Source organism: Drosophila innubila, chromosome X (assembly GCF_004354385.1).
Source record: "Drosophila innubila isolate TH190305 chromosome X, UK_Dinn_1.0, whole genome shotgun sequence".
NCBI lineage: Eukaryota > Metazoa > Arthropoda > Insecta > Diptera > Drosophilidae > Drosophila > Drosophila innubila.
This window is the reverse complement of record NC_047626.1, coordinates 28,573,214-28,595,791: the sequence shown is the minus strand read 5'-3', so window position 1 is coordinate 28,595,791 and position 22,578 is coordinate 28,573,214. Positions and strand designations below refer to the sequence as shown.

Genomic DNA, 22,578 nt, shown 5'->3' with positions numbered 1-22,578 from the left:
GTAATTTCAGCATGTTAGATGTGTATCCTAGAGATTTCTAAATGAAAGGATATCAATTACAATTGCTAGACAAGCAGATATGCATCTAGTATATAGTCTGTAGAATGTGTCTCAGCTTATATACATATGTAAGTATTTGAGTCTGAGTGCCTGTATAAAGCTTATAGGGTATCACTTTTTTTAAAAAAAAAAATCACGTATTTTTGAAAAACACTTTATTTATAATTTTATTAATTAAAAAACAGCTAGAATACTTAACGCCAGTAATTAGCAATGCAATGGGAAGCCACAGAGTTGTCCCGTTAATTGCATGATCTATAAAATCGTACTTTATAATTGTACGCCTCCTTAGCTGTTAGCTCGGCCGTAACGCTTAACAATATGAACAACATTTAGTTAACTAATTCAGTGGTCAATGGTAGAGCTACGTTTTCTAGTTATGTATGTACACTAAGTCGGGCCTTGTCGTCTCGAAATGCCGCCATTTATCATCTGCTGCGTTTGGTTTTTGATGTGGACGTGGACGTCGTCGTTGCCGTTGCTGTCGCTGTGCTGGATTCACGCATTTGCTTCAGCTCGCTGCGTGTGGCTGCCTTGATGGACTGCACCTGTTGGCGCACTGTGGAGTTTTTGTAGTTGACGGGCGACATTGTTGAGGCACCGTTTTGTGATTTCTCGAAGAGATCACTAACCTCAACCATGCGTGGCTTGAAAAACATATTGGGACGTATTATAGATTTTTCAGGATGCTTAAATAGATTAAGTAGACCCCAGGGCTGTTCCTGTCTTTCTTGCTCCGACAACGTTGAGTTCTCTACCTCAGACTCTAGTATCCAGGCGGCATTTCGTACTTCAATCCGTAACCGTTCACATTCCTCCAGACTCACGTTCTTACTGACATTCAGCAACTGTTCCAGTGGATTTACAATGTACATCGCCGAGTGATCTGGCTTGGCCAACGCTCGACCCTCATTCAATGAGATCGCACGATTGTGAAAGTCGAACTGAGAATAGAATTCAAAGAACTGCAGGAGAAGCTCACTTAGGCTGCTTGTATTGCGGCTTGGGAATGACACACGTTCCATGTCGCGGGCAAAGGTACAATTGATGCCATCCTCGGTGACCCTGATGTCTGCGGCAGCTGCTGCCTTTACCATCGCACTTATTGAAGGCAGTATGGGTTGCCTTAGTTGTTGCAGGAAATACATGACGAGGCAGCTCAGCGAGAAGTTCGATATCCATCGTCCTGGCGACGGATTCGTCAAGCCGCAAGACTGCGCCCAGCGTCGTATGCTGAAGGTCAAGGGTCGCACGCGCGGATCCACCTCCCCAAACATGTACAACAGCTCGGACATGTAGAAACCCGTGCTGGAAGATGTGAAAATAAATTATATAGTAAGTTAATACCAATCGATATAAGTACAGCTTGTTAAAGGAGTAAACAACTTTTTATAAGTGCACTTATGGACAATTGGTCCTTTGATTCTATGAAATCTTGAAAGTACTGGTCCCAACAAGAGTTTTGATCCCAATCTTGTTAGGTTCGGACTAACAAAACTACAGATATGCTAATAACAACATACTAAACATTTAAAAAAAAATTTTTTTTTTTCAACCCAAAAATTTGGGACTAGGAATTGATTTTAGAACTTTTGTTGTTGGTGAAAACATCTTATAATTGAACGTAGATTACGACCTTGGATTACCATTTTTCTTCTGTTTTTTTGTGCCCATACAAATCGATGCACACTAATATTTATACTTGTTCTGAAATAAAATATTAATACAAATAACTATAGGTACAAAGAAAAATAATTTTGTTGAAATTTAATATATATTACAATTTTTAAACAATTTTTTAAAATGTATTTAAAAGACATCGAACATTTTAAATTAATTTTTTTATTGAATCAAATATGGTATACCAAAATTTAATATTTTTGGTAAAATCTTTTTTAATCCGAAAATATGTCCAAAATATGAAATCTAGCCATTTCAGGAATTCCAAATAAATTCGTTCGGTTGCTTTCAAGAGCTATTTTCATTAATATGTGCAAATCTGCACATAAGATTATAATTGATAATTTCATTCATCAATCTATACTCGATAATTTTAAAAAATTTCAAAATACCTTTAGAATTTCTATACATGTACATTTCTATATTCGTTCTGAATAGAATTATTAAGTTTGTTCTATACATGTACATTTCTATATTCGTTCTTAATAGAATTATTAAGTTTGGAAATTAAGATCACAGTTTGGAAAAGCTTTTTTGGCTTTCTGACTCACACAGACCGCCCACATTACCGCCAAGGCGTGGCAGGCGATCCATTGTGTGTTTCATTGAGAAAAACTGACCACACACCACAAACCGGATATGGTTGCGAGTATGACTGCTGCAGTGTGAGCTTTAGTGTGGTATCAGTAGCTCGACGGATTCGTCCATGAATCACAACACACATTGGTATGGCAGATTGTGGGGAAAGAAGTTCGGAACTGATTCACCTGTTCGATGGGGTAAAAGAGATGGACATACTATGAAGTTTTACATGGCATTTAGCAATCGGCACCTGTTCGTATCTAATCTTATCAGTAAAAGCTTTGCCATGCCTCAGACTTATCTTATCTTATCTAAAGGCCTCCTCAACCTGTTACAATTGCGGACCGCCAAACTGTACACTGTGTGGATGTTGTCATCGTATTGAAGTTTTTGTTGTTGCTGTAACACATTTGATCAGGTTGCTGGCGTTGTATTTATTTTTCAAGCAGGCAAAACGATTTCAACGAACGAACCAAGCGGAGCTGCGTTTTTAAAATTTTAAATAACGCTCTCAACGGCCTAACAAAACATTTTTCTTTTTTTCCTGTGAAGAATACAAAAGGTGAAGACAATAAAACAATATTAAGAATATCTTGTAAGACTTTCTTATATTCATATCATATCACGAGTGAAGTGACTCAATTAATTCTCGAAAATAAAGAAAACAAACGTTCAATTTTCATTTTCTTTCTGAAAACCTTGAAAAGTGCTCGCGAGTGACCGCCAAGAAATGTTGATAATGGGTCAAAAAGATAAAAACAATTCAAATTAATTATAAACGAAGTCTGTCTGAATTTTTTGGCTAAGAAGCGAGTTTCCTACTGGAATTCAATGAGTGTTGCAATCCAAGAACTTGATATATTAATCATGTAGTGCGTACGACTTTATGGGACGTACAAAGCCAACTAATGATAACGTTATTTGCTAAACAGACCGCTGATAACGCCAACTTGCTTGGCCGCATTCATTTGGGGCTGTGGCTCTGGGAATCGCTAGCCAAAGTTATTGGGGCTTGCATGATTAATACAATGTTCTAAGGGGGAGAGAGCTTTTAATGATATCGATGAGTCAACGGACTTCTTTGTAATATCCATAAAATATATTGTCAGGACTTTACGGACTTTATGTAATATCTTTTTAATATCTTGTCGTTCTCTTTGTATCTCCAAATATAAAAGACTTCATTGTTATGTATTATTATTTTTTATTTCTCCTTAAATGATGTCTACCAATTAAACGAGCTTCTCGGTGTATCTATCTAATATATTGTCTTTACTCGTGTTGATGGAGTCAGAAATCAACAGAGTTGCTTTGTAATCAGTCTTGTATTTTTCCTGGTTTTTTTTTTTTCAATTCAGCAGACATCTCTATAGAATCCATACAATACCCTGTATTTTTTCTAGTTTCTCCTGACTTCTTAGTCTCCTAAAGAGATGTCCATTGACATAATGAATTTGTCTGCAGTATCTTTCTTAATGCAGCCAACTCAAAAGATTCTTCTATGTAATATACATCTAATATACAATTTTTTTTGCTTCTCCTGTAGCCTTTCAACATGGGCATTGGCTATGGCGCCTCCGACGAGCAGCTGGAGAAACAAATCGGATGTGTGAAGTACACTCTCTTCTGCTTCAACATTGTCGCCTGGATGATCTCTACGGCGTTGTTTGCCCTGACCGTCTGGCTGCGTGCTGAACCGGGATTCAATGACTGGCTGCGCATTTTGGAAGCGCAATCCTTTTATATTGGCGTCTATGTGCTGATTGCCATCAGCATCATTATGATGGCTGTTAGCTTTCTGGGCTGTCTCAGTGCTCTCATGGAGAACACGTTGGCACTCTTTGTATTCGTGGGCACACAGATCTTTGGATTTGTGGGAACTGTCGCTGGATCGGCCATATTGCTGCAGTACAGCACAATTAACTCGAGCCTGCAGCCGCTGTTGAATGTGACGCTGAGAAGATTTGTGTCGACATCGGAGTACACGTACTCAAACTATGTGCTGACCATGATACAGGAGAATATTGGCTGCTGTGGCGCCAGCGGACCATGGGACTATTTGGATTTGCATCAACCGTTGCCAAGTTCCTGCCGCGACACTGTTAGTGGCAATGCATTCTTCAGTGGCTGTGTGGATGAGCTGACCTGGTTCTTTGAGGGCAAGACTTCCTGGATTGTGGGACTCGCCATGACAATGGCCATGATGAATGTCGTCTGTGGCGTTATGAGTTTTATTCTCGTCCAGGCCGTCAAGAAGGAGGAGGAGCAGGCCAGCAACTACAGGCGCTAAACTTCAAAACTTCAAAACCCCCAAACTCCACATACAACTTCAACTTATTAGAGTTAGCTAAGTTAACAACAGCCTAGACGAGCCTAGGCGAGCGCAAAGTGCAAAAAGTTATGTCCATGCTTCATAGATCCTAAGTTTTCATTTCGAACAATAAGTACGTTAATAAACAAAGCCATCATTGGCCCAACTAAGCTTCTAGGCCTTTCAGTTTTTATAAGTATGGGCATTTCCAGGCAAAGTTCAACGAAGAAAAACCAGTAACCAATTTTTTTGAAAGATTTAAAAAAAAAACCAAAACAAATATCGAATCCAAATGCGCCCGAAACAACTATTTCAGTAAAAGGTTCTCTTTTATTATTTTTTTTCTTTTTGAACATTAGGTTCCGTTATCACTACCGGTATGTATCGGCACAACAAATCAATTTTGATTTTGAGTACTGTATAATTGTTGTTTTATAAAAAATACGACATTAAAGTTAAAACTTGGGATTACAAATTTTGAATTTTCGAAAAACATAAGGGAGACAAGTAGAAATTTGAGATTCAAAATTTTCAATTCTAAAATTCCCAGTGTTTGCATTAAAAATCGAAATCTAAATTAAATTAATTTGAATGCAGAATTCATTTAGAGGCCAAATCATGATCAAAATAGCTATTCGTTTGATATCGGTTTAGTTTTGACAGCTATGGAAATTTGAAGTTGGGTAATCCCAGCAGTTATGTTGTTTTTTAATATTTTTAATATTAACAGACAATAACAAATTATTTTTGGAAAAATTGACCGAAACCACACCGGTTTCGAATACGTTTCGGTAATCGGTACATAAAAAATAATTTTTTTTGGTTACGGGTCCGCTTCCGGTACCTAAAATGATAAGTTTCGGTTTGGCTTTCATATTGCAGGCTAATATTAGACTTATATGAAGTCTTATCAAGATAGCTTCAAAACTGAGACCTAGTTTGAACAGAAACAGATAGACGGACGGAAATTGACTCGGCACGTCGACTTAACCAAGAATATATGAGCATATCTATATACTTTATGGGTTCTTCACCGTCTCTTTGAATCCCTTACAAACAAAATTGTAATCCCTCTTTAAGGGTACTTTTCACTTTAAAGCTGTAAGAATGTCGCGTTCGCAATTCTATCAATGCCTATGAGCAAATGAATAATAGATTGTGGGTACTCACAGGTTGCTCATGGAGAGATCCACCTCGAGGTCCAGATGCTCGTGATGATATTTGATGATGGGCACACGCGCCTGTAGAATGCGTCGGACATGGCAAACGCCGGGCAGAAAGAGATGCAGCATGTCACCAATGCATTCCATTTGTCGCTGCGTCTGGGATCGACCGTTGGTCAGATTCTCCTTGGTGTGGTAAACAAGACGCGACAATTCGCGCTGACCATTGGCTGTAGTTTCGCCATCGAAACGCAATATTAAATCTAAATCACAGCCCATTTTGCCAAAGCCATTCACCGAGGAGCCAAATGGCTGAGCTCTTGCATCCGGGAACATGCCCGAGATGGCCTGCTGCACCTGAAGCGCTGCCAGGAAGCGCATTCGCACGCCCAAGTCATTCAAACGCGTGTGCTCGTAGAGCAACAGCAGCTGTTGCTCAATGCTCTCGGCTCCACGCAACAGTGTCTGCAAATGCTCCTGACCCAGCGGCCGTGTGCCGTCAATTGTGGCCAGCGGTAGGGTTTTGTGGTTTGCCGAGAGTTTAGCTTGAGTGCGTCTGCCAGCGGCTGCTGCCCTAAACCAGAGGAAAGGCGATCGCACCGGTATTCCACCTCCACTTCCAGCTCCTCCTGCACTTGAGCTCAGTTCGGCATTATAGGCACTGGAGTCAATGGCGGCTGTTGCCTCGCCGGGATTGGCATACTCTAGCAGCATGTAGTGTAGCTCATCCTCATGCTGCACACAGTAATGGTGGGCAGTAACAATGCGTCCAAATCTGCTGCAGTAGTTATACAATTCATTGTAAGACTTCTCTGAGCTGACCTGCACCACAATGCTCCGTTGTGCCTGCTGATGTCGACTGCCAATGAGCTCCTCGTAATTGGGTTTGCCTGTTGACAGCATCAAGTAACTAGTTGCCACACAATCTGATCAATCATTTAGTTTGTTTACCCACCTTTGGCTGCGGCTTCTGTGCCGGCGACGGCGCATTGTTTTATGCAATATGTGCGCCAGTGGTGTAGCTGCTGGACACGGCGCATTAGGGTGTTCATGGCGACTGGCTGGTGTTATTGGAGCAACCTCATGTACTTGCACTTGTCAGTTTTGATCAGAAATTGGGTAAAATTGCAGTGTATATTGTTTTTATTGGTAACACATTTGAGGTTATAGGGCTGCAGCAATCGCATTCGAGGGCTGACAAACTTGACTATCGTTTAATTGATTCACGCAAATATCGATAGCAAATTTGTCACCAAATCAAATACAAACATTGGCGCCAAATAACAGATTCAAAGTTCTAATTAACAGATTTAAAAAAAAAACTATATAATGGACAATTCTCTAATGTCGAATGCGACTTTCTGAAGCATTCAAAGTGAAAAAAATATATAATTGCTGTTAATGTTTAAAAAAAAAAATTACAAAAAAACCAAGGGATTCGCATGCGACACAAAACGGAAGTCGTTCAGCGAAACCTTAGGGAATATTTTAATGAAGGTTTATTACCTTTTTGGTCCTAGAAGAAAGATTTTGTCAAAAAATCATTACCACCATTTTGGAAGTCAACTTTTGGCAAACAGGAAAAAGTATACAACAACTTAATTTATTCAACCCTATTGGAGAATATGATTCTTGTATAGCTTGCAATGTTTTATGTAATTTTGCAGACGACTCAAAATGTTGATATTTTTCTGTAATAAAAATGTCTTTTTGGTTTATTAAACTGGTTTAATACACATTTCAGTTAATTTTGTTATTACATTTATATAGATCATCAGTTTGTTCTTGGATGTGCTATTTGCTTTTTGTATAACTAGGTTACATTTACGCTATATATGTATGTACGTCCAAAAGTAAAACGCTTTGTATATTTTTTAAATATAACGAGCTGCAAAGATTTTTATGTTGTTTGTTTTTGTTAATTTGTTATGTAAGTGTGTTATAGTTTTACTTAAACAACATTTGGTTACATACCTATTTAAATAATATAATGGTATATGTAATGCAGCTATTGTGGTTATTTTGTGTTTATAGATTATGATTTAAAAATGTTTATATTGTTGTGGCTTATTTATTTGCTAGTGAAATGTTGGACTTAAATTTGTTTGTGACTTTGTGGCTCTAACAGTTTGTGACTAATAATACTCAAATGATTGTGTATGTAGGTGTGGTGTGTCTGTATGCGTACACACAATAAACTTAAAGACTTTTAATCAATTCAATTTGATCTGTAGTTCATACTACATACTTTACTTTCATAGAATACGATCGCGCCAAATATCATTTTGATTTTATTTTATTTTATTTCTTTGTTGATTTTTCGTTTGGGTTGTGGGTCTTGTTTTACTTTGTTTTTGATTGTTTTACTTATTATCTCAGTATCACATATGTTTCCACAAACAAGCAATGTATTCGCTTTGAGACGATACAAAACGTACGGAAACATATTAAGCAACAGTTTTACAGGCTCTCCATAAAACTAAACAATAGAAAAATATCAAAGAGACTTTACACAAGAAAGGAACATTTTAAAAGCAGGTTATTAAATTCTTGAACTTAGATTATTAAATATACATAATTAGTAGACAATTAATTTTAGCTAAAGCTGCAATGTGCGCTGGGTTCGGTCTCTCGAGTGTAAGTGTAAGTGGGAAGATCGATTCTAAATGCATGTGCTGGATTAAACATAACTATCCTTAGCATTACATTATATATATACTCGTAAGTTATATCGTTTAGTATAAGCAAAATGCACTCAAAATATTGCTTGCCATGCCATTCCTCCCATTAAACCCATGTTCCCACTGTCCACAGTCCACGGCCCATACCCCAAGAGTCTAGATGTCATCTATCAGACGACCCTCAATTACCGAAGAGTGATGGTAATTGGGTCGCGGCCTGAAGTCCTCATTTTGCTCGTTCAACTGGGTGGGCGACAGATCCACGCCCGGGCAAGAGGGTGTCACAACAATCTGTTCATACTCGTGCATGCGTTTTCTGTATGCAATTATAGACAGTAGATATCGGTGGATTATTATTTTTCTTGATAAGTAAAACGTTCGATTTCTTACCCAAAACATCGAAAGATGACGCTCTTCAGCCAGCCAAAAAAGTTAAACTCAGCTGTCAGGCCGGGCTTGACGGCGGGATTAGCTGTGCCCACATAGAACCAAACAATGAAGACGACCACGAAACAGGTCAAGGCATAGTACCAGTTCACCAACAGCATGACCAGCAGCTTGATGAGCGCCTGCAAGTGGTCCACAATATTTAAGTAAAGATTTGACTCCGATTGGAAACTCAACTTACGCCCGCCAATGAAGCCCAGCGATTGCAGAAGCCAGAGTACCAGTTTTTCGTCTTGGAATGTATGGGCGGACGAATGGGTGCAATCGGCTCATTCTCATCCTCAAGCTCGCTGCCATTCTGGCCCGCTGACTGTTCCACGGTCAGTGCGGTGCGGTCGGATGTTGTCGCTGCATCGCCTTGACCGGACGATGTGCTTGGAGCTGGCGCATCGAAATCTACAATGTTCTCAGTAGGCACTGGAGGTGTTGGTTGTGTCTGATGCAGCGGTGAATTCTGTGGACTCTGCAGATTCTTATGACGCACTCGATCCGGAAACAACAAATCCAGATCATTGCCTCCATCCGATACGCTGCCATAGCGACGCGTCTCATAGCTAGGACTGGAGGCTTGTATACGGAAGCGTTCCTCGCGCTGTTCCTGTATGTCAAATGTTTGGGCGAGAGCAAAATATGCATAGTCTATGCACGCATATGTCATCAGGAATGGCATTGTCACAATGGGCGCCAAGAAGTTAATGTCTCCCACAATGATAAAGGTGACGGTGACCACAGCCACAACGGCCATTGCGTACAGGGGCACCTTATTGGGTCCACGCTGCATAAATCAAATAGAAACATAGACAAAGACAGAGAGACACAAAGAGAGAGAGAGAGAGAGAGACAGAGACAGAGAGAGAAAGAGACAGAGAGAGAGAGAGAGAGAGAGAGAAAGATAAGTTAAGTTAAATAGTCATAGCTATATAGTATATTCACTTACACCCTTGCCGAGTGCATCTATTCCGGGTATGACACTCTCCTTGGCAATGCTCTGTAGGACGCGCGGCGTACCGTACATGGCACCCAGGCAGGAGGACATGCTCGACACATAGATGCCAGCCAGCAGCAAAAACTGTATTGCTGAAACCTTCACGGAGATCATAAAGTCGACGAGTAGCTTGGTACGTTTGCATGTGGCACCCAAAAACAGCACAAAGACCATATACAGGAACGTTCTGTGCGAGAAATCATCAAGTTAATAAATCAAGTAAGAACGGTATAGTCGAGTCACCGACTATCTAAATATATCGAAACCTAACAGCTATGTCTCAAATAGGGTATCATACCGAAACGAATATCGGTTTCAGTAAGGGTTTCGGTTACGTCTGTATTTTGGTTTTCGGTTACGCAAAATCTTTGTATGTCTGTTTTGTTACGGTTATCGGTTTTTTGTATTTTTCGGTTTTAAAATACCAGTGAGATTTCGGTATTCTGTTAACTGTTACGGATTCAATTAAGGTTTTAATCCCTGGTCTCAAATATTTAAATTGTAATAAATTATTTAAAATAATAAATTAAATGAATGGAAAGTAATTCAAAGTTTGAATTTCAAACACTGAAAAACTAGTACGCTAAATTAGTATGGTGAATTTTTTCCGATTTGCAGAGCCGAAGGTGCGTGACAAAATTATGAAAACGACGACATCCTTGTACTTTGCGAGTAACGACTATAAAAGTAAAGCAAGAATGTTTAGCAAAAATTCTTACGATGTGCCGAATGCAGCTAGTGTGCCATTGGGTATGTCTGTCGAGGGAGCGCGAAGATCACCGCTCATATTGATGCCGGAGAGGACACCAGTGACGGTGGGAAAGAAGACGCCAAATACACGAAACCATGAATACCCATCTTCATATTTTGGCCAAAGATTCTCCATAAAGTTACCGCTCATCCAGCCATCGAAGCCACTATCTGAAATATGTATAATAATGAGTTGTAGAACAGTGATAAAATTTGTTAAGTATATCAATTACGTACTGGGATCTCCGCCAGTGAAGCTGCCCACCATAAAATCCAATGCTGAAATGAGCAGAATCATTAACAAGATGAACTGCAGCTTGATGACCCACTTGACGCCGGCAATGTTGATGCAGCCGAGCAGCAAAACGGCGGCCGTAGCAAAGCCACGTATAGCCCAGTTATTGTTGGCGAGACCGACCAGGCCGGCCATTGATTCGCCAAAGCCCATCACGTTAAGGGCACAGCCCACGGCCTGGCCAAAGCAGTAGAGCAATCCAAGGGCACCTCCAAAGCGGGAACCGAGTGTATGTGCAATTAGAAAGTAAACTCCACCACTCTCCACCCGACACCGCTCACAGATCCCAATGGCGGAGAGTACACTGATTAGGGCAATAACCACAGTGACAAAAATGATAAGCACGGCATTTATAATGCCTGCCTGGGCAACAATCCAACCGGAGCGTAGGAATACGATCACGCCAAACACGTTGATCAGGCAGGAGGTGAAGACGCCATCCCAAGTGCCAAAGAGCACCGGTTGTGAGATGAAGAAATTGGAGCGCCACCTGTTGATCGATGATTAGAGTAAGATATATCCAAAATACACGTAATTGATATGCGACTTACCATGGCTTGTCGCCCTGCTCGCCGGCAAAGATCTCATTGGCGCCGGACGCATGATGACCGCCTGCTGCATACGTGTACTCATTACCAAGATCAACGAATCCGCCAGTGTTGTTGTTGCTGCGCTGGCGAAAGTTGGCCACTGTTATCTCGCCCTCATCGTCACCTCCAAGACCAAAGCGCTGCCAATCAACGGTGCGTCTATTGCCATTACTTTCTACGTTATTACTCATACTTTTTCTGTTTCTGCTGCCGCTATTGTTGTCGTTGTTGTTGTCGGCCCTCCGTCCGCCACCCCCTCTCCAATATCTTTGACAGTATCGTGATTATGTTGTTCTTGTTTTTTTCTTATTGACTCTTTGATTACCGTGTTTTGGTTCTTTTCGTGAGACGAATTCGCTGTTAACTGTTCTTTCCTAGGTGTAACTACAAACTGATTTCTTATCCAAGTGACGTGATGTTTGTTGCTGTTGCTATTTGGGTTTCTGTTTATGATATCCAATGCGTATCCACGCAGGCAGAACGAAACAAAACGCCTCCTTGGATCACTGGCAGCATCCACGTGCGACACAGTATGTCATCATAGGATTGCAATGACACTAAACAATGCGACCGTGCTTTTGGAATCCGTAAAAAGTTAAATAAAAACACTTCTCATACACATACACATACATATATATATATAGTAAAACTCGCGCAGGTCGTCATCGATAATACGTTGTTGTTGCTGGGTTAACGATAACAAACGGCGCTGCCTAACTGATTGCGCGCCATTTCAAGTTAAATTCACCATATATGTCATAGTCAAAATAAGCATAATTAAAATTATTTTTGACATACATTAATATAAGTAATGCTTGCTTAAAAGTGGACTTAATTAAAATACCGATTCTAAACTTGTTTATAGGTGGCAACGTTAATGGTCTAAAAACATCGATTTGCTAAGCAGTGCGATATTTATGCAAATATCGATAGCTCTAAGAAAGCCAAATTAATTTCACATCGATATTAGGAATATCGCTCACGCACATATCGATATGCAGCCTACCCTTCAATGCACGTGTTGATATTTTGCTAGTTTGTTTGAATTACAATAAAATGGCAAAAAAGCCGGAGAAGTCAGTTAAAAAGAATGCAAAGCCTAAAAAGGAGGAGCCGCCGACTACATCATCATCACAAATCCAAAATGGCCAGCCTGAAGCATCTGGCATTTGGAAGGATGCGCGCTTTCAACATTTGCTGACCGATCCGCGCTTTCGCGGTGTGCCAAAGGTGCAGAGAAAGGTGAAGATCGACAAGCGGTTCCAGGGCATGTTCGATGACGACAAGTTCAAGGTAAAGTACACCGTGGACAAGTACGGCAGACCGGTGAACAAATCAAACGCCGAGGATTTGCGTAAGTTTTATGAGCTCGACGATAACGAGAGCTCTGATGAGGATGAGGATAAGGATAAGGAGTCAAATAAGGAGAAGGAAACTAGTGAGGATGATGAACGGCGTGCCGAAGAGCTAGCCATAGCACGCGATGAACTGAAGTTGGACAGCGATGATGAAACCGAGGTGCCTGAGAATTTACGCGAGCGTTTAACGAATCCAAATGTTGATTATGCTCGTGGCGAGGGTCGCTTAATGACTGACTCATCGTCAGATGAGGACAGCGATGAGGATGGGGAAGATGAGGGACCAGAGCTGCAAATCGATCACGTGTGGGGCGAACTGGACATGGATGCGGAATGCACAGAGGAATCGTCACGTCGCTTGGCCGTTTGTAACATGGATTGGGATCGCATTCGCGCCCAAGACTTGATGGTGTTGCTCAGTTCCTTTTTGCCGCCAGGTGGCAGCATTCTGAGCGTCAAGATCTATCCTTCCGAGTACGGTAAAGCTCGAATGGCCGAAGAAGATGTTCACGGTCCAACTGAACTGTTGAGCAGCAAGCCCGAGGCTGACTCCGATCTGGATTCCGATGAGGAGTTGGTGCGAGAACAGGACAGCGATGCCGAGGAGGGCGATGACTATCACATGGAAAAGTTACGTCAATATCAGTTGAATCGCTTGCGTTATTATTATGCGGTTGTTGAATGCGACAGCATCTCCACGGCGGACAAGGTGTATAAGGAGTGTGATGGCATTGAGTACGAGAGCTCGGCGACGCGTGTGGATCTGCGCTTTATACCAGATGACACGAGCTTTGACGAGGACATGCCCACGGACGAGTGCTATGAGTTGCCGGATGCGAGCAGCTACAAGCCACGACAGTTTACAACGACGGCACTGCAGCAGGCAAAGGTGGATCTAACCTGGGACGAGACGGCATTGGATAGACGTGAGCTGGGCGACAAGCTGTCCAGCGGCAAGGTGGATCAGTTGAATGATAAGGAACTCCGCCAGATTGTTGCTTACAGCAGTGAAGAGGACGACGATGATGACGAGGAGGAAGTGAAGGAGCCCAAAAAGGAGACAGAGGCAGAGCAAGCACAGCCAGATGCAACTGCGAAGAAGCCTAGCAAGCGCCTTAGAGAAAAGGAGCGCATTGAGAAGTACAAGAATCTGCTTGCCGAGATCAACGCCCAGGAGAAACAGTCTAAGGAGAAAAATTATGAAATGGAAATGTCGTGGAACGTTGAAACGAGCGATAAGCCAAGCAAGGATGCAAAAGAGTCAGCCATCAGCAACAAATCTCAGATGACACCCATTGAGCAAGTGCTGCAGAAGCGTAGCGAGAAGAACAAACAACGCAAGGAGCAGCGTCGTCGCAAGCAACTGGAACTTAAGGGTATTGATCCCGATGCTGCACAAAACAGCGATGACGACTCGATACCCGATGGCATTGACATGAACGATTCCTACTTTGCCGATGAGTTCGCCAACGGCGACTACGAGAAGCCCAAGCAAAGCAACAAGTCGCAGTCAAAGATGCAAAAGCACATCAAATCAACGCCAGACGAAGCTGAAGCGGAAGCACAGGCAGAAGCCCAGCTGGCCCTCTTGCTGGATGATGATGATGACATTGACCTGGAGACGCAGCAGGCGAGCGGTAAACAAAAGCAACACTTTAGTCTTGCCAAGATTCTAAAGGATGAGCAACAGAATGCCAGCAGCAAGCGGAAACGACGCAAGCAACTGAAAAAGTCCAAAACAACGAGCGACAGCAAACCACACGAAGATGATAATTTCCAGGTGGACTTGAATGATTCGAGATTTAAGGCCGTCTACAAGTCCCATGAGTACAACATTGATCCAACAAACTCCAACTACAAGGCCACCAAGGGCATGCAACAGCTAATTGGCGAAAAATTCAAGCGTCGCCAGCAGCAACAGGATGACGGAAAGTTGGATGATGGGGATGATGAGGCACCAGCTCAAAAGCGATCCAAGCAACAGCTCGAAACGAGTGCTTTGGTCAAGAGTCTGAAACGCAAGATTCAACAGCGAAAGGTGTAGTTTGTTCACTCCTATGATTTATTGCTTATAGCATGTAAAATAGATCTATCCTAGTAAATACAACTAATAAGGTTAACGATTGTTATAACTGCTACATTTTTCATTCGTTGTCTAATTGAAACTACAACTGGTTAATTGTTTGTAGATTTGGATAAAAAACCGATCATATCCATTGTAACTTTGCGTTTACCATCGGTTGGGAAAATATAATCACAATTTCAGCCACAACTTGGAAAAAAGTATTAAAGCCATACAATAAACCTGGGTTTATAGCGGCTTAGTTAATTTCGTCAGTAATTAGTGAATAACAGTTAAAAACGTTAAAATAAAATCTATTTAGCCTTTGGTTTGGTTTTTTTTTATACCCTGTGCCTATTAAAGATTGGCAAAAGGGTATAACATGTTCTGCAGAACGTGTGTTACAGACAGAAGAAGGCGTGGCAGACTCCATAAAGAATATATATATAGTTTGTTTTTATTTTTAGATCGGAACTATATGTCATATAGCTGTCATTGGAGCGATTGGTCGAAAATAAAATTTTAGTATGAAACTTCTTGGTTTTTTGAGATATGTATCTCAATCCCAATCTGACAACATGCATCTGATTTGGTATTATACATCCTGACCAAATTTGGTTAAAACCGGTTCACTATGTCATACGGCTGACATAGGACCGATCGATCGAAAGTCAAGTTTCAGTGAGAACAAGTTTTTTGTTGTTTGAGATATTTTAACAAAATTGATAAAAATATGCTTAAAGTTGGTGTTATACATCCTGACCAAATTTAGATCAAACCGGATTCCTATATCATGTAGTTGCCACTGGAACAATCGGTCGAAACTCAACTTTAAGTACAAAGTGCCTGGGCACAGGGTATTTTACCGTCGAGCGTGCTCGACTGTAGCCGCATCTTACCGCAAGCGAAGCGAGCAAGGGGCGGAGCCCCCTCGTTTTTATAGTGCAGTTAAATATTAACTGAGGTATTTTTAAATTTTACCATTAATTTTACGTACAAATATCTTTCAAATGAAAACTTAGACGTAGACTAGTATAGCTAATACTGTTTGGTCACGCAGCAGCCCAACAGCAACTTACACAAACAAAATGACCTGAGTACATATAAATATATGATACAGGTTATGTTACATTTCTCTTAAATCTGGTACGAAAGTACCTTATGAGAGATGTTGACATGGAATGACGTTACAATTTAGTAGCTATAGTTAAAGTATTGCTTATAAATGGTCAGCGTAATGAAGGGATCAAACATAAAGCTATCTAGTAATTAAGCCAACACTTGTTTTATCAGAATATGGAACATTAAACAGAATATAATATGAAATAATGACAAATATGAGAGATGTATACATGGAATGACGTTACAATTTAGTAGCTATAGTTGAAGTATTGCTTATAAATGGTCAGCGTAATGAAGGGATCTAGGCAGAAGAGATCAGGGAGACAGATGCGTTGATTCTGATCGTAGACAACCATTGATTCACAGATGCGCGTCCAAACAGGATCGTATCGTTGTCGCATTAGCTGACAGTCAAGCTTGGGACGCGACATCGCCTTAACTACGTTGTGCACTTGCTCGAAACGGGCATTTGGATCAAGCACTGATATAAACGGATTGCGGCCAATGCAGAGTTCGTAGAGCACCAGGCCCAGTGACCAGATATCTGATTTAAAGTCACATTTCCCGCCACACATTATCTCTGGCGCCATGTAGAGTGGTGTGCCAAGGACCCTCCATGGCAGCTCCTTCAAGGGTGTATGTATATTGGATATGCCAAAGTCGGCAAACTTGACACGATCATTCGCATCCAGCAGCATATTCTCTGGCTTGATATCGCGATGAATAACGTGGCGTATGTGCAAGTACTCCAGTCCAATAATCATATCGCTGAAATAACGTAATAGACGAGCACTTGCCACACCTCCTGCTGAGCGTGTCTGTTGAATGACATTGCGTATGGTTCCATTGGATGCATATTCCATGACAATGTTCATAGTGCCCGCGTGCATAAAGTGGCGTATAAATTGCACGATATTCGGATGGCGCAGCTGTGAAATGATATAGATCTGGTAAACTGATTAATTGCAATACCACAATAATAATAATAATCATGTCTGTCTCTCTAGTACCTCTTCCTTGATCAGGGCCAACTCATTCTTCACATTCCGCATAATTATGCGCTTAACGCACACTTTACGCTCATGGCGACCCTCGCGCTGCATGCACAAGAAGACGCGCCCAAAGGAGCCACTGCCAAGGACACGCAAGGGTCGGAGTTTGGCGTCGCCCAGATCCATGGCACACAATTGGTTTTCACAATTTTCACAGACACCTGGCAAGTTTACAGTTACATTTCATGTGTCGCGCGCAATATCAATAGCGATGACATTAAAAATCGTTTTGTTATCGAGCTTGTTGAGTAACAATAACTTCAATCACTGGGTCCTTGTTCTCACTGTTGCTAGCTAGCTTAGCTAGTTTAGCTTAGCTAGTTCTGGCTATTTTCAGAGTTGAGTGCTAGAAAAATTTTAAAAATTTGCTATTATCCCGAAATTTGGGCGTTTTCAACATATGCAAATAAAACAGAAAATAAAATGTAATAAATTTTATCGACTTTTCCTCGAAAAATGGCGCTTACGTTATTTATGCAAATAGGGCTCGATATATACAATAAAAATTATATATTTTGGGTATATAGTGATACTACATTCTCAACACTTTTGCCAAGGGCGTAGGCAGCAAGTAATATTAGAAAACCATAAAATTTATGCAATTATTTTTTTTTCGAACCGAACCTTTAATTTTAGAAAGCGGTTCGGCTTAGGTTCGGGTTCGCAAAGTTAATAATTTTAAGGGTTCGGTTCATGATCCGGTTCAGGCTGCTTAAAAACCCGAACCGAAACGGTTCTTCGAGGTTAGGTTCAGAACCGGTTTGCAGCCTTGATATATATAAAGTTTAAAATGACTACAAAGACTAATTAAACTACGAAGTAATAGGCTATTTCCACGACTACTCACATTTGCCACATTTGCAATATAATAGCTCATAGGAATGTGTGTTCTAAAAATCTCTAAAAGCAACCCAAAAGGTGGTGTTTCTGTAAATATGCAAGCAATGCTTTTTTTGGCCCCTCCCTTCGCTCAAAGAACATTCTGACAGCTGTGAGAGTCGGCAGTTAATGTTATCGGTTAATCAATTATGCTAGCAACAAGTGACAGCAATTCAAACAGGCTATTAGCCGTTACGCATTTAAATTTGTTAGCTCTATACGCGTTTAGAGACTTCCTGCCAATTGAAAAGAGGATTGTTGTTATATAAACGGCTTATCGTTTATCAAATTATTAATTAAAATTGCTAGTGTAGCATGCGCGCTTTCGACAACGGCAATTGCTTGTTATGCAAATTTGTCGTCATTGTGTGAGAAAGTATGTAGTTTACTTTTACTTTTGCACTGCAGTTTCTTGCCTATGTTGTTGTTGAAGCATACTAACCCAATGAAATGCAATCGATCGTACATACAACAAACAGTAGCAAACACAACAACAAAAACAACAACAACAACAACAACATCATCAACATCAATAAAACAATAGTGCCATTTGGCAAGACAGTTTTGTACTTTTAAAGCGGCTTTAAAGTTCGTCTCAAATCGACAATTTGATTTTTATTTTTTTTTTTTTTTTGGAAATTTTCGCAATTTTGAGCTTCCTGAGCCAAACAGCGCCATTCACCGAATGATTATCTAATCGTGCTGCATTTTAATTGCTATCTTGTTTTTTTTTTACTTTATGTACATTTAAATGATAATTGGAGCGCTAGGAAACTGATTTAATCATTTAATAGGTATTAGTTTATAAGCCAATTGGGAAAGTATTTACAAGCACATCGAACGATTTATAGGCACACAAATACCTTTCACCCTCATAATGCTTCAGCGTGCCACATTCAAATGCAGCGTATTGCAACGTGTTGCACACAGCCCTCACTATAATTAGGGCCAATCCATCAATCCATCATCCGAGCACCAATTTCTAAAGCATTCCAAAATTGTGCATTTACATTTGATTGGGCGCGGCTTGATGAATGAATGAGGAAGCAAATTTCAGAGTCTTGCAACAATTGGTATCGCTGTAGTTGCACGCAGAACAGCAGTTACATATGCAACAATTGCAACAAACACATCCCTAGACTGTCGTAGATGCAACCAAACAGGAAGATTATTGGGTGACATGGGGGAAAACCGCATAAAATTTGAATTGGATATCGATGTCAGTTTGCAGCCAATTAGTGCAAATCGTGCAATATGCAACAAATAAAACAAACTCAAAATCATAAATATTATTTGTATGTTTGTTTGTTGTATGCTTTAATGTTTCTTTCTTTGTTTATTTTGCTGACCGCCGTTTGAAAACTCAATATGTAACATATATATAAATATATATATATTTCTTGTACAATTACCTTGCACTTGCAATACATATTTATGCACCGCTCGACCGGTTAATGCTGATGGTGTGTGGACTGTGTCGGCGGTGGTTAACCCGATGCTGCTGCTGCTGCTGTTGCTGTTGCTGCTGTTGCTGTTGCTGTTACTGTTGCACCCTCTGTGGCTGCCACATCAATTGACAACAAGTTTTTAATGTAAAAGCGCCAGGCGGTGGCGTATACGTAATAATTTTTAATTGTACGAGTTTCGCACGCATGTGCTCAAGTGTGTGTGTGTTAGAGTGCTCGAGTGTCTATGTTTGCGTGTGTGACGGCAACAACAACAACGCTAGTGACAACTTCTCATATATGCCGCTAACAACTTCAACTTCGATTTCGTTTGCTGCTGTTGTTGATGTTGTTGTTATTGTTGTTGTTGCTGTTCATTTTGAAGTTCGTTGCCGCGGTTACTCAATTGTTGTTGCTGTTAGTTGTTGTGTTGCACATTTCACTTGTTCGTTGGTTGTTCGGCTTTACCTCGCCACATCATATTTTGGGTATAAATCGAATCTGGTCACAAACGCTGAGCCACATTCAGTTCACCAACGTCAAGGAGTTCACATCCCATAAAAACTCAAAGGAAAAACAAGAAACTATTCCCAATTTTTTTTTTTAATATATACATATACTTAAAAGTGTATTGTTTTGTGTGTGTGTGTTTGTGTTCAGTTAAAAACCAAATCAAAATGGTGAAATTTGTTGTAAGCAAAATATGAAATTACAGAGAAAACTACAAATGAAACAAAAGGATGTAAACGATCATAATACTATTAAAATCGACTGAAAATTCTTAAAACGCACCAAGCGATCTTTTGATCCTTTTGTTAAACTTCAAAAACGATGATAATACATTTTTTTTGTATGTGTCTGTTATTTTTGTTTTGGCTTAGCTTCCTTGTCTGGCGCTTTTGGCTTTGACCAGCGCCTTAAAAATCCACGAATATGAGCATGAGGAGCATGCCAAATATGAGCCGGAACACGAGGAGACCGAGGTGCATCATGAGGTAGATCACAAGCACGCAACATCGCATCAGAGCGTCAAATTTCATCATTATCATGCCGTGCCCGTTTACATTAAGAAGGAGGATCAGCATTTGGTCAAGAAGCCCATCGAAATTGGAGGTACCAAGCAAAAGTTGAAGATTCTGCATCCCAAGACTGAGCACAATCATAACCACGGCCTGGTTTTGGAGCACCACAGCGAGTCGCATCTGCATGAGCATGGACACTACGAGGAGCCAGTGCATCATTCCGAGCACTACGAGCATTATTCACATCATGAATAAGACGTTGCGGGGAAACTTCCCTTTTAGCCCCTAGACCCAATTTCCCATTTTTGCCAAATAATGTTTAATGTTTTCTTACCTTTCATGTGAGAAACTGTATTTTAAATACGTTCTTAGGCTTAAGGCTTTGTTATTTTCTCATTTATGTGAAATAAAGTTTCGTCCAGAGTATTATTATACACAATGGAGTTTTCCGTGGTAAGGGATCATTTTTTTTAAATTATTTGATTTGAGTTCCAAATTCTGGAATCTGAAAAGAAGCATTGAATATGAATATACTTTATTAAGAATAAAGAACTTAGTTATTCCAAATAGCAAGGCTTCACTTAAAATTAAAAGAGTTTGTAAATTTGCTCTGATTAAAAAGAAATAAGTGAACATTAACTTGGGAATACATTTAACTATGTAACACAAGTAATACATATACATCTGTATAAAGTTGATCAAATTAGAATTTGGAAGCAAAAAATCCTTAACTTAAAAAAATATTTATAATATCGTTTTAAGTAGAAGAATTTGAGAGGGTGCAACATAAGCCGGACTAGTAAATATTTAAAAAAAAATTACTACTTATAAAGATCATCGACGTAAAGAAATCTCAGCTATTTTATGATAAAGAAGAATGCGAGCCAAGTATAACTTGGTTGATTGGTTTTAGGCCTGAAAATGAGAAAGCTTTACTTTAGGGTTCAACTTGTTAATTTAGACATGCAAGACTAAAAGCTTACAGATACGACTGTGAAAGCTTTAAATGGTTACTGGGTATATATTATTAATTTTAGGTTACCTTAAAACTAAGTAAACAATGTATACTAATAAAGTTTTAAAGTTCAAAAAGCTAAGCTTTAAAGCTTCACCGAATTGAGCTTATAATTGTCTCTGTGGGCAAAGCTGCAGTGTAAAGCTTTTTTTTATTGAGTCTTTTATATATTTGCCATACAAAGTACATGATTCTTAAAAATAGAAAACTTCTGAGTTGTAGTAAAACTTTGAAATGTAAGAAATCCAAGCCTTAAAGCATCACTTAATAGCAATGGACTTTAATTACTATCGACAAAGCTAAAGGAAAAAGTTTTCATATGGGACATTGTGTGTTTTAATCAGCTTTCTTTTCGAGCTTTTTATAATGAAAAAACATTTTTATTCTGTGTGTATTTATTGCTGTGATGTCCAAAAGTTGAATACAGTAGGCTGTAAAATAAATTTTCGTAGAACATGTGATAAAAAAAGTATTTCTTAGCCTGCTTTAAACACCACTGATTTATTGTGAAAGCCAAAGAGTATTTCGTAGTGAAAGAAGCTGTTATCTCAAGCTTTTCTACCTATATGTGTGAGAAATCGGAAATATAAGTAATAAAAATTATTATTTTGCAGCTTTCAGTTCTCGGCAAAGATGCAAAAGTAGTGCTGCAAAATGATCGCTTTTCCTCTCATACAATTTCATGCATAGCAATCAGCTTCTGCCCGACTATATTGAAAATTGTGACGTCATAAGGAATTTTGCCATGCAAAAATACATATTTATATATTAGCACAATTATATTTTAATCTAATTGTATATTTGTATATACATAAATTATACATCAACAGTTTCATTACATGATATCGATAATACTTTTGCTTATTGCTCGATTCTTACTCGGTACCCAAAAAAAAATTGGGTACTATTTTGTACTGGCATGCTTTCTCGCTCGCACGTTTGATTTGCCATGCAAATGTAATTATTGAATTGAATGTAATTTCGAAATATCTTCTCTATTTATGGGTCAATCGCTTTAAAATCAGGATCGTTTAATAGACTTAGTGATATCTTAAAAATTGCGCCTGTAAATCATTTTG

General features: G+C 39.8%; 6 protein-coding genes across 7 annotated transcripts; 3 read left to right on the top strand and 3 right to left on the bottom strand.

Annotated features, from left to right (window-relative positions):
• Positions 1-198: 198 nt before the first annotated feature.
• Positions 199-6,955, bottom strand: LOC117790055 (poly(A) RNA polymerase, mitochondrial). Of its 2 annotated transcripts, XM_034629305.1 has the most exons (3): positions 6,752-6,955; positions 5,804-6,686; positions 199-1,368 (listed from the first exon to the last, which is right to left on the bottom strand). In XM_034629305.1, exons 1-3 carry the CDS (start codon positions 6,846-6,848, stop codon positions 489-491), a joined length of 1,860 nt encoding a protein of 619 aa, XP_034485196.1. In that variant the 5' UTR covers positions 6,849-6,955; the 3' UTR covers positions 199-488. The 2 variants fall into 2 exon arrangements, with proteins under 2 accessions (XP_034485196.1, XP_034485204.1); XM_034629313.1 differs by lacking the exons at positions 5,804-6,686; positions 6,752-6,955 and adding an exon at positions 2,368-2,647.
• LOC117790066 (tetraspanin-2A) lies at positions 2,738-4,804 on the top strand. Its single transcript, XM_034629326.1, has 2 exons — positions 2,738-2,884; positions 3,869-4,804. Exon 2 carries the CDS (start codon positions 3,878-3,880, stop codon positions 4,610-4,612), a length of 735 nt encoding a protein of 244 aa, XP_034485217.1. The 5' UTR covers positions 2,738-2,884; positions 3,869-3,877; the 3' UTR covers positions 4,613-4,804.
• A 548-nt stretch (positions 6,956-7,503) lies between the features above and the next one.
• On the bottom strand, positions 7,504-12,197 carry LOC117790004 (solute carrier family 12 member 8). The gene is made up of 7 exons (XM_034629239.1): positions 11,506-12,197; positions 10,897-11,444; positions 10,629-10,830; positions 9,862-10,096; positions 9,106-9,699; positions 8,868-9,046; positions 7,504-8,793 (listed from the first exon to the last, which is right to left on the bottom strand). Exons 1-7 carry the CDS (start codon positions 11,733-11,735, stop codon positions 8,634-8,636), a joined length of 2,148 nt encoding a protein of 715 aa, XP_034485130.1. The 5' UTR covers positions 11,736-12,197; the 3' UTR covers positions 7,504-8,633.
• Positions 12,198-12,535: 338 nt separating this feature from the next.
• LOC117788609 (pre-rRNA-processing protein esf1) lies at positions 12,536-15,124 on the top strand. The gene has a single exon (XM_034627421.1). The coding sequence runs from the start codon at positions 12,601-12,603 to the stop codon at positions 14,944-14,946; it is 2,346 nt and encodes a 781-aa protein (XP_034483312.1). The 5' UTR covers positions 12,536-12,600; the 3' UTR covers positions 14,947-15,124.
• Positions 15,125-15,697: 573 nt separating this feature from the next.
• On the top strand, positions 15,698-20,739 carry LOC117788624 (histidine-rich glycoprotein). The gene is made up of 2 exons (XM_034627447.1): positions 15,698-15,712; positions 20,344-20,739. The coding sequence occupies exons 1-2, from the start codon at positions 15,698-15,700 to the stop codon at positions 20,737-20,739; spliced, it is 411 nt and encodes a 136-aa protein (XP_034483338.1).
• Positions 16,152-17,322, bottom strand: LOC117788615 (serine/threonine-protein kinase Nek3). Its single transcript, XM_034627436.1, has 2 exons — positions 17,097-17,322; positions 16,152-17,033 (listed from the first exon to the last, which is right to left on the bottom strand). Exons 1-2 carry the CDS (start codon positions 17,262-17,264, stop codon positions 16,335-16,337), a joined length of 867 nt encoding a protein of 288 aa, XP_034483327.1. The 5' UTR covers positions 17,265-17,322; the 3' UTR covers positions 16,152-16,334.
• Positions 20,740-22,578: the final 1,839 nt, after the last annotated feature.

Coding starts and splice junctions, on each gene's coding strand:
- LOC117788615 (XM_034627436.1), bottom strand. CDS start 17,264: ATGGATCTGGGCGACGCCAAACTCCGACCCTTGCGTGTCCTTGGCAGT. Junction 17,034..17,096: donor TGGCCCTGATCAAGGAAGAG/GTACTAGAGAGA, acceptor TCAGTTTACCAG/ATCTATATCATTTCACAGCT.
- LOC117790055 (XM_034629305.1), bottom strand. CDS start 6,848: ATGAACACCCTAATGCGCCGTGTCCAGCAGCTACACCACTGGCGCACA. Junction 6,687..6,751: donor CACAGAAGCCGCAGCCAAAG/GTGGGTAAACAA, acceptor TGCTGTCAACAG/GCAAACCCAATTACGAGGAG. Junction 1,369..5,803: donor GATCTCTCCATGAGCAACCT/GTGAGTACCCAC, acceptor CACATCTTCCAG/CACGGGTTTCTACATGTCCG.
- LOC117790066 (XM_034629326.1), top strand. CDS start 3,878: ATGGGCATTGGCTATGGCGCCTCCGACGAGCAGCTGGAGAAACAAATC.
- LOC117790004 (XM_034629239.1), bottom strand. CDS start 11,735: ATGAGTAATAACGTAGAAAGTAATGGCAATAGACGCACCGTTGATTGG. Junction 10,831..10,896: donor CTTCACTGGCGGAGATCCCA/GTACGTAATTGA, acceptor TACATATTTCAG/ATAGTGGCTTCGATGGCTGG. Junction 9,700..9,861: donor TAGATGCACTCGGCAAGGGT/GTAAGTGAATAT, acceptor TGATTTATGCAG/CGTGGACCCAATAAGGTGCC.
- LOC117788609 (XM_034627421.1), top strand. CDS start 12,601: ATGGCAAAAAAGCCGGAGAAGTCAGTTAAAAAGAATGCAAAGCCTAAA.